The sequence below is a fragment of the Euprymna scolopes genome, chromosome 15 (genome assembly GCF_053919585.1).
Source record: "Euprymna scolopes isolate OS-2025 chromosome 15, ASM5391958v1, whole genome shotgun sequence".
NCBI classification, from domain to species: domain Eukaryota; kingdom Metazoa; phylum Mollusca; class Cephalopoda; order Sepiida; family Sepiolidae; genus Euprymna; species Euprymna scolopes.
The window spans coordinates 73150587-73167348 of NC_136496.1; the positions used below are offsets into that span (position 1 = coordinate 73150587).

General features: G+C 40.0%; 1 protein-coding gene across 6 annotated transcripts in view; it reads right to left on the reverse strand.

The window, feature by feature from the left end:
- The window catches only part of LOC145293902 (serine/threonine-protein kinase TBK1-like), a 166472-nt gene that overhangs the window by 94518 nt on the left and 55192 nt on the right, over window positions 1-16762 (reverse strand). For all 6 annotated transcript variants that reach the window (XR_013869785.1, XM_080140699.1, XM_080140702.1 and 3 more), the window contains exon 2: window positions 6799-7197. Coding sequence is in view for 5 of the 6 variants with exons in the window: in XM_080140699.1 (XP_079996825.1) it covers window positions 6799-6996 (198 nt within the window). In the remaining variant the exon portion in view is untranslated. The remainder of the gene's footprint in view (window positions 1-6798; window positions 7198-16762) is intronic.

Below are 16762 nucleotides of genomic sequence, written 5' to 3' on the forward strand. Positions count from 1 at the left end.
TAGAATTATTATTGATTTCCTAAACTTTCAATAACTGCTGTCATCAGAAAATAAAATAATTCTTTCTTTCCGGAGTTTGTTTTGAAATAAAATATCTTTTTGCGCATTAAGTCAGTGCTTTGCTTTTCTTTGCTTCTATATTAAACAAACGAAAAACAAAAAATATGAATTTCAAGTAAAACAAATGATACAGACATAATTATCATGTCACAAATAGTAACATATCCAAAAATTATGGGAAACGATGAGGTAGAAAAAAAATAATTATCACTGAAACACTATTTTCGACAAAGTCTACGGGGAAGAATTTAAGATAGAGTTCAAACGATCATAAGCACCAAATTTGCTTCTGCAATTTTTATAATCTCAAGAGGAATATAGTCTATTATATGAATGTATTTTTTATTACTAGAAATCAGTTCCAAAAAAATCTTTGTTTAAACTTCGTATGGCGTAATATTTGAATTTAATATCATTTAAAGCTTTTTAGAAATAATTATTTTTTAGAATTCTATTTTTTTGTTGTTGTTGTTGTTGTTGTTGTTCAAATAATTTTATTACCGAGAAAAAAGTTATCAAGAAAAAGTATTTATTTTTTTAACATAATAATATTGACTTTATGTCCAATTTTAATTACAACTTTAAGGTAAGTAAAATAAAGGGATTTTATATATATACTACCATGGGTGCCCGCCCGGCGCTGACCGGGTGTTTGGATGTGTGTGTTGAGCAAAAAAATAAAAATAAATAAAAAAAAATTTTTTAAATAAAATAAAGTGGTAGTAGGAAGGAAGGCTTGAACCCGTGCCGCGAAGAGGAAAAGAATGGGGGGAAACACGTGACGTCTTTGCTGCTACGACCACTACCAAACCGGAAGTGGCGTAGGTTTAAATTAAGGCTAGAAAATATCGGTGAAAAAAGCGACCCCTCCCTGTAGAAAAGTGCCCCGTTGAGGATAAAGAAATTAATGTTTTTAGCCAAGTTTCCGGTATTTGTCGTCTAAAGGGTCGAGCTTCAAAACGGTCGAAGGCTTTGGGCAGACATGCAAACATACGTACATACATTTATATATTGGTAGCTCAAATTTTCGACCCAAACCGATTAAAAAGCTTGCCCTATCTCTGAATACCCTTTATGTAAAATTTCAAATGTTTAGACCAGAAATTGTCTGAATAATTTTGTAGAGACCACAGAGGTCAATTTTTTTGTAATTTTGACCCTTATTATGACCCTTTAACATTTATTGTTTTGGGCTCAAATCAAGTTATTAAGTTGGATCCATGTCCAAGGAACCTATATCTAAAATTTCAATTGTTTATACCCAAAATTGATGGAAGAGTTTGGTAGAGCTCTCAAACGTCAAATCGTTGAACTTTGACCTCTTAACAGCCACATTTCTGGCTGAAAACGGATTATAAAGATTTTCCCAAATTTCCATACCCTGCATATCAAATTTCGAGTCTGTAGACTGAAAATTGACAGAGTTATTGTGTAGGGAAATGTACACACACACAGACAGACAGACAGATACTTTCACTTTTATATAGATACTAGCATGGGTGCCCGGCGTTGCCCGGGTGTTTGGAGGTGTATTCTGAGCAAAAAAAAAAAAAAAAAAAAGCGGTCAATTTTTTTAACTTTGACCCCTATTATGCCCCTTAAAATTTATTGTTTAGGGCTCAAATAAAGTTATTAAGTTAGATCCATGTCCAAGGAACCTATATCTAAAATTTCACGTGTTTAGACCCAAAATTGTAGGAGGAGTTTGGTAGAGTTCTCAAAGGTCAAATCGTTGAACTTTGACCCCTTAATTGCCAAATTTCTGTCCGAAAACCAATCACATCGATTTTCCCAAATCTCAGTACCCTGTATATCAAATTTCGAATCTGTAGGTTTAAACTTGACAGAGTTATTGCATAGGGAAATGTACACAGACACACACAGAGACACGTTCACTTTTATATATATACTAGCATTTCAGCCCAACGTTGCCGGGGTGTTTGGATGTGTATGTTGAGCAAAAAAAAAAAAAAAAAAGTGCTAGTAGGAAGGCAGGCTCGAACCCGTACCGCAAAGGAGGAAAAAAACGGGGTAAAACCTAACGTTTATGCTGTTACGACCACCACCAAACTGGAAGCAACATTTTTTAAATTAAGGCTAGACAATCTAAAGGAGAGGATAACTTTCAAAAATATTGACGAAAAAAGTGACCCCCCCCCCTCTGTAGAAAAGTGCTTAGTTGAAGGGGAAGACAATGTTTTTAGCCAATTTTTCGATATTTGTCGTATGAAAGGTCGAACTTTAAAACGATATTGATCTTGGTAAAATCCGTCGTCTCTATTGAAAGTTTAAGGCAGACATGCAAACAGACATACATACATACATTTATATATTGGTAACTAAAAATTTTCGACCCAAACTGATGAAAAAGCTTGCCCTATCTCTGAATACCCTTTATGTAAAATTTCAAATATTTAGACCAGAAATTGTCTGAGTAATTTGGAAGAGACCGCAGAGGTCAATTCTTTTTTAACTTTGACCCTTATTATGACCCCTTAAAATTTATTGTTTTGGGCTCAAATCAAGTCATAAAGTTAGATCCATGTCCAAGGAACCTATATCTAAAATCTCAAGTGCGTAGACCCAAAATTTTCGGAGGAGTTTGGTAGAGTTCTCAAAGGTCAAATCGTTGAACTTTGACCCCTTAATCGCCAAATTTCTGGCCAAAAACCGATACAGACTCGAAATTTGATATACAGGGTACTGAGATTTGGGAAAATCTACTTGATCGGTTTTCGGCCAGAAATTTGGCTGTTAAGGGGTCAAAGTTCAACTATTTGACCTCTGAGAACTCTACCGAACTCCTCCTACAATTTTGGGTCTAAACACGTGAAATTTCAGATATAGGTTCCTTGGACATGGATCTAACTTAATAATGTAATTTGAGACCAAAACAATAAATTTTAAGGAGTCATAATAGGGGTCAAAGTTAAAAAAATTGACCTTTTTTTTTTTCTTTTTGCTCAGCATACACCTCCAAACACCCGGGCAACGCCGGGCACCCATGCTAGTATATATATATATATATAACTATTTTTTAATTATTTGATCTTTTCATCTTTAAAAAATGTTGAAATTTTTATCAACCTATATTTATTTTATTTTTTTAGTTTTCGTAACATGAAATGGGGGGGGGGTAGAACACCTAAAAAGTTTACATTTATCGACGCTTTAAAACAACGTTCCTATGTAGTGACGTTTTTGAAACCGTATACATACACGTTTTAAAAATCTAGCAAAGATCACATAATAGTCATATTTTCCGGAAATTTTCCATATGTATTTATTATGAAATAAACTTACATAATAAAAGTAGGTTTAGGGTTAGGGTTTCGTTAAATATATTAGAGGAAATATTTTTTTAGGTGTTCTAGCTCCCCCCTCCCTATTTCATGTTAGTAAAACTAAAAAATAAATGTAGGTCGATAAAAATTTCAATATTTTTTAAAGCTGAAAAGACCAAATAATTAAAGTTATTTTTATATATTTACATAATCTTGTTATTTATTTCACTTACATTAAATAAAATTTGACATAAACTCAATATTATTGTGTTAAAACAACAACAACAACACTTTTTTGTGATAATTTTTTTTTTTTTTTTTTCACAGTAATATAATTATTTAAACTAACGGGACCTGTGTAAATTCCACAGGGAACTCATTCATATATAATATATTGATGGTGGCATGCTCAGTGTAAATGGAGACGCTCTGATATTATTGTAGCTTTTTTGTTAAAACTGCAAAAGTATTTAGTTAACACGAACGCCCGGCAAAGCCCAGTCATAAAGTACGCTTAAATATATTTTAATTCTTGCAGATTTTATATATATTATAGAGTTAATGTTCCATCGATTTTTATATATATTAAAGTTGCAATTTCAAAAATATAAAAAATATATTCATATGACTTGGGTACATTAGCTTGAATCGAAACCAAAATAAAAACTTATGAGAAAAAATCTATGTATATAACTTGAGTTCATTCAGCCATAATCGAAACCGACACCAAGACGTATGAAGAATTCTTGATAAAATTATTTATAAAAAAATAGATGACTTAAGTGCTATCAGTTATAATCGAAACCTAAATCAAAACTTATGAAGAAGTCTTGGTAAAATTATTTTACAAGAAATGGAAGTACGTAACAATTCAATGACTGGGATGTAAGCATGATGACACAGAAAATAACACACAGGCTATTGTATTAATATATAGATTACAACAAAAAACAATTCTAAAAAATAATTATTTCTAAAAAGCTCTAAATGGTATTAAATTCAAATATTACGTGATATGAAGTTTAAAAAGATTTTTTTTATATAACAGGTTTCCAGTAAAAAAAAAAAATATATATATATATATATATATATATATATATATATATATATATATATATATACATTCATATAATAGAATATATGACCCTTGAGATAATAAAAATTGCAAAAGCATAATTGAATAAAAAAAATTGTTTGGATTTGAGTAATTAAAATGATAGATAGTGATAATCAATTTTTGCGCCTTTTTTTCCAAAAAAGTACGGAGGCCTGTAAACAACATTATCTTCAGATACATAAGTGTCAACAGAAGACATTAAAATTAATTTTCCCGTCTGTGTAGCTTGTTCATAAAAATCTATTAGTTTTACAAAAGGTAAGTCTTATATTGTTTTTATCAATTTTTTTAATTTGGAACAGACTTTCTGAATAAGGACTTGATATTTGTATAGAAATAACTTATATTTAAACAAAAACAAACAACATAAAAAAATAAACAATATAATAATAAACAATGTAAAAAATAAACAACATAAAAAAATAAGCATAAAAAAATAAACAACATAAAAAATAAACAACATAAAAAATAAACAACATAAAAAAAAACAATATTAAAAAAACTATTAATGGTTTCATCGTGTTATATACAGTAGGGGATTGTATTTTTTAAATATAAGCAAACGAGCAGATTAATTAAGCTATTTTTTTCTTTTTCGTTTATAATACAAGTTCAATTCACTTGTTAAAAAAGAAAAAAAACTAATATAAATAAGTGGTAAATGTTACCTTACTCAACAACAGAACACCGTCCACTCTAATTTAGTTTTTAAAGGTATTCGGGGTCGCTGACAACGAATCTGATAATCAAACCCGTCGCAAATTTACCGTTTGCATGGTATGAACCCCTGGACCCTGGGACTATCTTGTGCCATTTCACTTCCTTCAGTAGTATTCACGGAGGAATCTTTTGTGGGATTTGAAATAAAGTTTTCAAAAAAAAAAAGAAGAAGAAGAAAAATGTGGTTCATTTTTTTTTTTTTTTGTGCTACATAGTTTTTAATGCTTTTTTAATTGATCTAAAAAATTAAAAAACTAAGTTTTCACGAGCGGTTTACAAAAACATTTTTGTTTATCGTTCTTTTTTTTTTTTTAGGAGGGGGATAATCAATTATAGAACTTATGTAGTTTAACGGGTGGTTGGTTCTGTAGTTTAATTAACCGTTTTTCCGTAAGTAACGCGTCGACATTTACCGAGTAGAATACCGTTTAACATTTCACAAAAATTTTGTTTACATTGGGGAGGGGTCGGTGGTTTTACACAACGATTTAGAGATGCCTAAAAACTTTACAACACAAAATCTTATGCCATAAGTAAATAATATGAGAAATGGGTTTATTTTTATAAATTACCTGTTAAAAGAATTATTTGGCTTTTTTTAATAGAATCACTCTTATCTTCAAATTGTTTTATTTTTAATTCATTTTTTTTTATAGAGGGGTGGGAGTTGTCACCAGCCGGGGTTAGGGTTAAGGGAAAGTTTTTAATTTCATTTTTTTTTTTTTTAATGTATGCTCTTATAAGTGACTTTCCACCACCACAAAATTAAAAAAAAAAAAAAAAAAAAACCTTGAAAATGAAAGTGATTCCATAATATCTATTATTAGTTGTTTTTATTTATTATGAAAACACACACACACACAATAATAATTTATATTTTGTGTTTGTCTTACTTTTAACTTAATTCAATACACACATTGTGTGTGTGCGTGTGTATGTGTGCGTGCGTGTGTGTTAGCGGAAAATGATAAACATTAACAACCTAACCTTATCCTATTTGGTAGGTAAGGGCTAATTTAAAAAAAAAAAAGAAAAGAAAAAAGAAAAAAAACGTACAAAAACAAAGAAACTGACGATTCAGAAGCATAGGCGACCCTAAGTGCGACCGTACCGATGCCAGGTGAAAATGTTCCGGACACCAAACCGGACTTCCTGTTTTAGTTTAAAATAAATAAGCAAATTGACATGAAAGAAAATATGTGAAACTTCTGGGCAGGGTTTTATTTTTTTATTTTTAAAAACATATTTGACGGATATATTTTTAACTAAAACAGTAAGTCCAGTTTGGTAATCAGAACATTTTTACATCGAGGCTAGGTTTTCACCTGACACTGGTGAGTGGTGCGTCGCACTTAGGGTCGCCTATTCTTCTGAATCGTCAAGAAAATTATAAAATAAAAAAGAATTAAAGCTTTGAAAATTCTTAAAAAAAAACCAACTTCAGTCATAATATAAATTTAAAAGATAAATTATCACTATTTTTGTGACTTTTCTTGTTTTCAAAGAAAAGTGAAACTAAGCTATCGGGAAATACGAAGAAGAAAAAATTGTAAAGTACCAAAAACTATTTTCTTTTAACAGAACAAGAGGAAAAATGATAATTTAACGTTTATTTACCTTACTGTAACCTTTGTAGACTTGACATGTTGATCCTTTGGCAATGAAATCGTCCAACGAGTAGATGTAATTTGCTGTTTGTGTTTGTAAAGTGGTCATCTCGTCGTAGTCGTGGTCGTCGTCGTCTTCGGCGAATTGCTGGGCGTTTGGCCGCACACAAAGTTCTGGCAGAGCAGGCAAGTGCGACGAGACACGCATACCACGTGACGTCGTCGCTCTGCCCGGCCGTGAGTAATAGTAGTAATAAGAAGCCACTGTGACGAAAGGGGTAGGAGGGAGAAAGAGGGAAACTGATGAGAAAAGGGGGAGCCCTTTCAGCTCACCCTCGGTGGGGATGTTCAAAAACAATTGTCCTAAGGCGCTGACTGTAGGCTTTTTGGCGTGGTATCTTTCTTACCCCTACAACAAGATAAAAAGGAGAGAGAAAATATTTAGTTTTTATGTAGTTTAAATTATTGGTGTTTCTATAGGTGGGAACGGGCATTTTTTTCTTTTAACTTTAACTATAGCCAACAAATGTCACCGTGATCCAGTATTTTGTTTAATGTTCTGTTTTTGAGCGATTATCGAGACTTCAACGATGTGACCCTCTCGCGTCTGCCATTTTTTCTTGTTCTCGCGTAACACTCGACACTACTTGTTTTTTTTTTTTTTTTTTTTTTTTATCTAACTGAGTAAACACTTTATAAGAAGTTAAAACACTAAAAACTTATCCAGCTAGGTAGTAAATAACGATTCTTGTTAAGAAAGAGTCAACAGATCGATTTAAAAAAAATGTCATTTTAAGCAAAAACAATATTTCGTAGTCAATTGCCATGTCGAAAATAGTAATATGTCTAAAAATTACGAAAATTTATTGAGTAGAAAGTTATTAATAGTTTAAAGTAATTTTTACAGAAAATTGGGTAAAATTGCATTTTTCTTAGACATTATAAAGTAGAGTGAAGAGCCTCTTCACTAAAGAGGGGGCATAACTCGGAGCGAATATATATATATATATTTTTTTACAAGGTGGTCACCACTTATCAAGGCCCGGAAGCCACTCAGGGATAAGGTTTATTGTAAGTACAGTACGTTAGTGTGGATATTCAAAGTGTCTACTTAAGTGGGCGGTTCATCAGGAATTTGTTTACGTTGGACTTGAAGACATCCAAGTTGTAGTCAGGAGGGAAGCAAGCAGACGGAACAGAGTTCCACAGGCGTGCAGTTCTAAGAAAGAAGCTTTGTTCATGGAATCTACATTTTGATTTAGGCATAGATAAAGAGTGGGGAAAGTTTTTGACAGTGGATTCAGCTAGACGGGTGTTTTTCGTAAAAGATTGGTGAGGAGGGACCAGAGATTGGAGTTCAGACGAGCACCTGTCATGGAAATAACGATAAAACAAAGATAGGCTTGCAACGTCTCTTCTGTGCGAGAGAGGTTGCAAGGAAGAGAAAAGGGCATTCTCCACTAAGCCACAAAGTCTATTTTGTACTCTGTCAAGGCAGGATAGGCTGTTTTTAGCAGCTCCTGCCCAGATATGGCAGCAGTATTCCATCCTTGGACGTACTTGGCTTTTATATAGATAGAGAATTGCATCAGTAGTGAGATATCTTCTGGAGCAGTAGAAGGATCCCACCATCTTTCCAGCGACCTTGGCAACAGACTTGATGTACGTGTTCCATTTCAGATCAGGAGTGAAGGTCAAGCCCAAAAGCTTGTCAAAACATGGGGCTTCTCCTAGACGAGAGCCATCCATTTCAATTGATGTCAGATGGGGATCAGAGCGTTGATGATGTAAGGATAAAAGTTTGGTTTTAGATGCATTAAAGGTAACCAGCCACGTCTTCCCCCACTGAACCACTCATTTGAGATCAGAGGAGAGAGAATCAGAGAGAGCTTTGTCATTTACAGCCTTTGACGTGTTGTCGTAGATGGTCGTGTCATCAGCATAGATGTCAACGAATGATTTAAGTATGTGTTTAGGGAGATCATTGATGTAGATAAGGAAGAGAGTTGGGCCCAGGATGGACCCTTGAGGGACTCCAGCATTAATACTGCAGGCCTCTGATTTTTGTCCATCAACCACTACTCTTATGAGCCTATCAGAGAGAAATGATTTAATGATAGAGAGAATATTTCCAGTTATACCGTAGCTGGAGATCTTGTGAAGTAGGCCTTTATGCCATACCTTGTTGAAGGGTTTTGATATGTCAAGAGCAATTGCCCTGGAAAGGAAGCCTTTGTTGAGAGATTCACTAATCCTATGAGATATAACCGTTAGCACATCTGCGGTAGATCTTGCAGAATGGAAACCATATTGCGTATCACTAAGAAGGTTATTTCTGCTGAGGTGGTTGACTATTTCTCTATTTAATATGGATTCCAGCAACTTACTCATGACACACAGGAGACTTATTGGTCTGTACTGAGAAGGAGATGACTCATCACCTGAGTTCTTAAATTCAGGGCATACTGATGAGGTTTTCCAGGGTGTTGGAAAGCACTTCTCCTTAAGGCAACGTTTAAACAGTTTTGTAAGTACGGGAGCAAGTTGTGGTTGAAGCTTTTTTAACACTATAATTGGGATGCCGTCAGGGCCAGTAGCTTTACTGGAATCAAGGTTCTTGATTAGCTTGGCCACCTCATGCACAGATATTTGTATGTTAACTAGCGTGTTCTATGTTATAGGAGGAACTATGGGGAGTTGATGACCTTCATCGCATAGGGTAGAATTAGCTACAAAGTTCTTGGCAAATAGTTTGGCCTTGTCTGAAGCTGACGAGATGACCTCTGGTCCATTGATAATGGTTGGGATAGAACACACACTTCTGTTCAGGATCTTATTTGTTATTTGCCAAAACTGGTGGGAACCAAGCCGCTGATCAGCTACTTTGGATTTAACAGACTGAGCATATAGCTCTCTTGCATTTTTTATTACTCTTTTACAGTGGTTGCTGGCGTTCCTGAAAGCAGCTTTAGTCTCAGTGCATCTATTACGTTGATAGCTATGGAAAAAGTGATTTCTGTGCGCGATGGCAGCAGCACATTCTGGGGAGAACCATGGCTGGCTAGTAGGTTTTTGTTGGAATTTTTTAGATGGTATGAATCGGTCTATGCCTACAATTAATCATTCGGTCAGGTCTGATACTATAGAGGACACATCCTTTTAGATTACTTGTTCATCATGACGTGTAATACAGGGTGACCCCCCAAAAAACGGGCCCCAAATCTAATTAGGCCCTGTTTCTTAGTGTTTTGTCTGAATGAAATGAAACTTTGGTCATAACTAGTTTATTATATTCAAAACATCACATCAAAACACTAGGGTCTTTGGCCTTTTTTTCTCCATTCTACAGCATATGTTCTAGATGGCCTCCATTTAGCTCCGTGCATTTCTTGAGGCGCAGCACGAAATTGTCCATGACGTTCTTACAGACCGAATTGGTAGTAATGGCTCTCATCTCCTCCCTGATGGTTTCCTTGAGTTCCGTGATGGTTTTGGGTTTCCCTGCATAGACTCTGTCCTTAAGATAGCCCCAAAGAAAAAAATCGGGGGGGGGGGGGCTTAGGTCCAGGCTATCGGGTGCCCACTCAAAATCAGTTTTGAGACTGATCACTCGGCCTCCGAAGTTCTCTTTCAGCCAATCTCGGGACAGGTTTGAGGTGTGAGAACTTGCTCCGTCCTGCTGGAACCAGAACTTGCTAATGAGCAACAGGTAGATGGTCTGGAGCTCACTCTTGAAGGTTTTGAAGACCTCCACATATCGCTCCTTGGTGACTGTCACTGCTGCGCCAGATTCTTCGATGAAGATTGGTCCGATGATGCCTCTGGCCGAGATTGCAGCCCACACCGTGCACTTAGGAGAGTGCAGGGGCTTGGTGGCTACTTCATTGGGTCTGGAGGACCCCCAGAAGACATTTGTCTTGGAGTTCGCCTTTCCATCAAGCTTCTCGAGCATTTGACTGCCATAGCCCTCCTCTGCTCCTTGTCTGAGGCTGTAAGGGTCTGCAGCGTCAGTATGAGTAAGCCCTGATATCGCTCACCCGCACTCTCCTGCAAGTCTCATGGGACATACTGAGGGACTGACTTCGCTTACACACAGAGCGTTTCGGACTCTGCTGGAGAGACTCTTTCACTCTTTTGACCAGCCGGCTGTCCGCTTCTTGGGACGTCCCCAGTAGCTTGGACGGTTCTCTCTGGCAGCATTGAGGTTCTCCATGGTCCCATACTTCTTGAAGTGGTCCACCCAGTTCTGAATTCTGCTTTTGGATGGAGCCTTTTCACATTCGAACTGACGCATGAAACTGTCCTGGGTTTTCTTAAACGAACCAATTAAAATTTAACACAATGTATTCTTTGTCCCAGCCCCCACTGGGGTCTTGGTGTACTCACGGTCATTGATTCTGCCATGTCCTGTAAAATAAGGGCAATCGGTAAATAAATAATGGAGATATCATAAAGTGTACATGGGGCCCGGTGTTTTGGGTCACCCTGTATTTGTTGTCTATAGCAATAGATTTTTATTTACTATCAGTTTTTTTACTAGATGAATTTTCGTAATTTTTGGATATATTACTATTTTTGACATGACAATTAAATAGATAATATTGGTTTTGCTTAAAACGACATACTTAAAAAAATCGATCTGTTGACTCTATTTTAACAAGCACTAAAGTAACTTACCTAGTCTTTGATAATTTATTTGTTATTAAAGCCGTTTCACAAGTAAGTCGGATTCTACCTTTTTAGGCGACTACGTGTGAAAAGAAAGAAGAGGCTTGAAGTTTTGTTCCAAGTTCTGCAGAAGGACAGGTCCTGTAGAATCAGCAGAAAAGAAAGTCCTGTAAAGTCAGCAGACGAGCAAGTCCCAAAAAATCACACACACACTAAGGTACTCTTAAAGCTGCAGCAGTTCACCGATACAATCGCACTGACGTCGATCCTAGAAAAGACACCCCCATGTTCCAAACACACTCCCTTTATCCTTCCGGCGTTCGTCATCGGCCAATCAGCAGCCAAAGAACGGTCACGTGGGGCCCAGTGATGATCGCACAATCTACAAGATGAGGACGGCGCCATTTTGGAATTTCTCCCGGGTTTCGGCCATGCACGTACGCACACCGTAGGAGCGTTCCAAGGTAAGGCATGACACGCAGACATGTGGGCGCTTCCTCCCTTCATTTTCTTCGACTCTACACCCCCCCCCTGGTCTCAAGATCACACATGCGGCATTGTGGCCGTGGTCGTTTGATGCGGGCGCTCCTACGGAGGGGGATTAGCTGGGCTTCTTCATCTCCACCAGTGCCACCCGGGTCAGTGTCCACAGTCTTACCATCCGGCTGCACTTCATCTTCCTCCGAGCTACCTGGGTCAGTGTCCATAGTCCTACCATCCGGCTGCGCTTCATCTTCATCTTCATCCGAGCTCTCAGAAGTGGTGCTGGAGCTATCGCCATCCGTGCTGAGGTTCTCAGCCATAGGCCGGATCCACATTTCATCACTGGATGATTCATTACTTTCACTGTTCACCATTTGGTTTATATCAAGGGCGGGCCGGACATCCCTTACATGGCGTGGGACACCATCAACCAGTACAGCCTGCTCACCGATTATGCCGGTGATCCGTCCCTGTCTGAACCTGGTCGTGCATCGGTTATTGGGAGGCCTTACCCAGACGGTGTCCCCTGACTTGTACCATCCTTGCGTCTTCTTCTGATTAGGCAGGCAGGCGTCAATGCCCTTAACACGCACTTGATAGTGATGTATCGCATTAGCAGGTGCACTTTCAGCAGTCGCGTCATCCTTTGGCGTTGTATTGTACCTATATACCGCCTCCGCAATCGTGCATTGCTTCCTTGCTGCTATCCATTTCACACTTCGGTGGCACCGCTCTGCTATACCGTTGCCACTCGGCACATACGCACACCTGTGTCTAAGCCGGGTCCCCCACTCGTCCATGAAACGCCTGAATTCCCCGCTGCAAAAGGCTGTGTCGTTGTCCATGAGAATCTCTTCGGGTGGCTCCCGCTCGTAAAATATAGACTCTAATTGGCGGATGACACTAGCCGAGTCCTGTCCTGTTAACAGTCGCCAGATCGCAAACCTCGTCGGTCCGCAATCGATTAGTGTGAGGAAGTGCTGACCACCATAGTGGGTTATGTCCATGCCCAGCCGGCTCCAAGTCTCGTTAACTTCCAGCCGACCTTTCTGCCATTTGGTGAGAGCCGGGTCGATTGACTGGCATATTTGGCATGCCTTGACCACTGATTCTACTCTGTTTTTGGACACTGACGGGTTGGTTAAGTGTGCGAAATAATATGTCCGTCTCACTCCGGGGTGTCCAGTGTCGTGGTGTACCCTCTTGATTTCATCCGTCTCCTCAATAGAGGCAGCACATAAAGATCCTGGTTCAGCTTCTTTCTCCATTGCGTCGAACCACCTCTGGGGCACACGGGTGAGTTTATCCACAAGATTGCGGGTGGAAGCGACAAGCACCGCGTTCACCGATAGGTTGTACTCTTCCACCAACTTCCTTAGTGTCTCCAACCTTCGTCTGATTAGCATTTCGGTAGCCGCCTTGGTGCGCACTCTCGCTTTGCCTGTTAGTGTGTCAACTATCCAGTGGTACACGCACAGCGAATCTGTGTGTAAGCACAATTCTTTAACCTTCCACTGGAGTGCCATATTTACTCCCTTTATCGCCGCATCCAACTCCGCTAGGTTGATGTGAGCGGCATCATCCAGTGGTCACAACCAGCAGGCGTCCTCAATCACAGACCCGTTCATCTCCAATAGTGCCTCGATCGCGAGGGAGCTCACATCCACCCACACATTTAGTCTGTCTCCCTGGACGTACCAATCTCCTTTAGTGGGGTCCTCCTGCTTGACTCTTGTGATGGTTTCTTTTACCATGCGAAGTAACAGATTGTCCACCGTCTCGTCATCCCAGCCTTTGGTAACTGCACTCGCCCTCCTCTTCATGCTGGCTGTTGCGACCCGGGTCCATCCACATACTGGCAAGTGTCCTATCAGTTTTCCACACAGGGAAAATATGGCCCGCCTCGTGAGGATATGGGCCACTTCGGGGACTGCAGTTCCGCGCCCCCACCTCAAGGTCCCTCGCTCCTGTTGAATGCTCAACCCCAAAACACGAGCGCCATCCTCCAAGCGTTCTGGATCCTTACAAATCAGTCCAAGTTCGGCAAGCTTAGCCCTCACACGTGATGATGGCACAACGTCTTCATTCACGTATATGTCGTCAAGGTATGCTGATGTCCCCTCTTTTACGGTCTTATCCTGTGACAATACAGCATTGACGATCGTTTTCATGATTTGGGGCGCAACGTTCAGCCCAAAGCCCAGTCGCGTGAGGCAATACCTCCTACCGGAAAACACTACCGTCTGAAACGGCCACAGTGTCTCGCTAACCCGAACCTGCAGATATGCCCTTCTAAGGTCCAACAGGGACACATTAGAACCCAGCTGGCGCCATTCTCGCAGTTTGCTAGCACACACGTCGGCCTCGCCTGTAAATGCATCAACATATGAGTTCAGTTCTTGGTAATCCATCACCGGCCTGACTTTTGCTTTGTTCTGTTGAGCAACTGCCATTAATGGGATCAGACCCTTGGGGGGGTCCAAGTTTTTTGTAGGGGTAGGGAATCAACCAGCCATCCTCGATCCATCTGCGAAGTTCTTCTTCGTACGTGGGCCTCATGTGGTCGGGCACATGGTATTCCGTTATGCCATTTTGTAGTTTGGCCGGTTCTCGGTCTTCCGACCACTTCCATGAGGCAGTCCAGGCCCTCTTTTGCTCGTCAAATTCGACGCTGAAGTCTGGTTGGTCGATCTTTAGTGCAGCACACACTGGGGCTTTCTCCTGAAAATGTACCGCCCCCGTCGCCGTTATGTAGACGCCACCAAGAGCTCTGATGGCATCATATCCTAGGAGCAGGTCAAAACTCAGGGGTTTTTCTGGTACCACCAGCGCCTCTAGGTTAGCGGAGATTCCATTTTTCGTCCGAATGTTTACGCTGCCCACCCCGCAACATGTGCGCGTCTCTCCACTGATGGTAGTCACTCGGACGTTCTTCTTTCTCCAAGTGTGGCAGAGATCTGCACATATGATAGTGCGGGAGCACCCGGAGTCGAGGAGTGCTGAGCGCAGTGTTTCGTTGACATATATCGAAACGATCGGCAGCGTCTCATCTAATTTCTGCGTGGGGAAGAGGTTGACGCTGACACCTTGTCCCCGGTTCCGTTTCCCGGACAGTCTTGAGCTATATGGCCGGCTTCCTTACACCGGTAGCAGCGAACGGCCGTTGGTTGCTGCCGGCAGTTCCTTGCAATATGGCCCTGTCCATTGCATTTGTAGTATATGATTCCGCCACGTGGACTGGGTCCCTGATACGGTTTCTTATCATTCGGCGTGGACCGGGCAGCAGCAATTACCGGTTCCCTCATCTCGGAATAATTCTTCATTACAGTCCTGACCCGATCCACTAGGTCATTAAGGGGCAACGAATCCGCACTTGAGCTGGCTCGTAATAGTCGCTTTGCTTCTGTCGGGAGTCCTGCTAGGAATTTGCATGCTAAGGCCCGCTCGGGCAGTCCACCAAACAAGACCGTTAACTTGGTCAGTTCTGCCAAGTATACATCGACCGTTTCGCCCGGACGTAGGGTCCTTGCCTCAAGTTGCTCCCAAGCAGTGGCGGGGTCAATCGCAAACGCCTTGAACAGCGCCGCCTTAATTGTCTCGTAGTCCTGTTTGCCCTCATGGCTGAGCTGTTGATACACGGCAAAGGCGCCGCCGGACAAGCGCAGAGGGACAACACGTTCGAAGTTCTTTACGCCAGACAAAACACAATGTAACTCCAACTTTTCCACCCAGTCAAGTACCGGGGTTGATCCATCGAACTCCGGTATTAATTTGAGGTCAATTTTTTCCCCCATTTTGCCAAAATAGCTTAAAGCCGTTTCACAAGTAAGTCGGATTCTACCTTTTTAGGCGACTACGTGTGAAAAGAAAGAAGAGGCTTGAAGTTTTGTTCCAAGTTCTGCAGAAGGGCAGGTCCTGTAGAATCAGCAGAAAAGAAAGTCCTGTAAAGTCAGCAGACGAGCAAGTCCCAAAAAATCACACACACACTAAGGTACTCTTAAAGCTGCAGCAGTTCACCGATACGATCGCACTGACGTCGATCCTAGAAAAGACACCCCCATGTTCCAAACACACTCCCTTTATCCTTCTGGCGTTCGTCCTCGGCCAATCAGCAGCCAAAGAACGGTCACGTGGGGCCCAGTGATGATCGCACAATCTACAAGATGAGGACGGCGCCATTTTGGAATTTCTCCCGGGTTTCGGCCATGCACGTACGCACACCGTAGGAGCGTTCCAAGGTAAGGCATGATGCGCAGACACGTGGGCGCTTCCTCCCTTCATTTTCTTCAACTCTACAGTTATATACTTCTATTTTGATAACTTCTTCAGTTTGTTGTCCATAGGAAAAAAAAAAATACCCGAAGGGACCGATATTGGCCCACATTTTTACAGTTAATGGAACAGACTGAAAATAGTCGGGGCGTCGTCGAAAAGTCACATTACATGAAACAACTTTTTTCACACACACACCCCTCCCCGACTTAGATTAGGATTAAATACCCCCCTCACACACACACACACCATCCTCACCCCGTGTTAAGAATGAGTATAAGTTTTTCTATAGTGGGGAAAGTAGATTGTCTGCCTCTTTCTGATGTTATATTCCCAACGTTGCCAATAGGTGTCGCTAGCAGTGTATCATTCAAAAACAAGATGGTGGGAAGTTTTTCTTTGATAAAATGTCTCATAATATTCGATTTTCTTAATTAAAACTACTTGATCGATTTACGTGATTTTTGGAATATGACATTTTCATGCAGTGACAAGTACGTACATTATAAAGATTTTTTTTCAGATTTTTATAGTAAAAAAGATTACTTGTG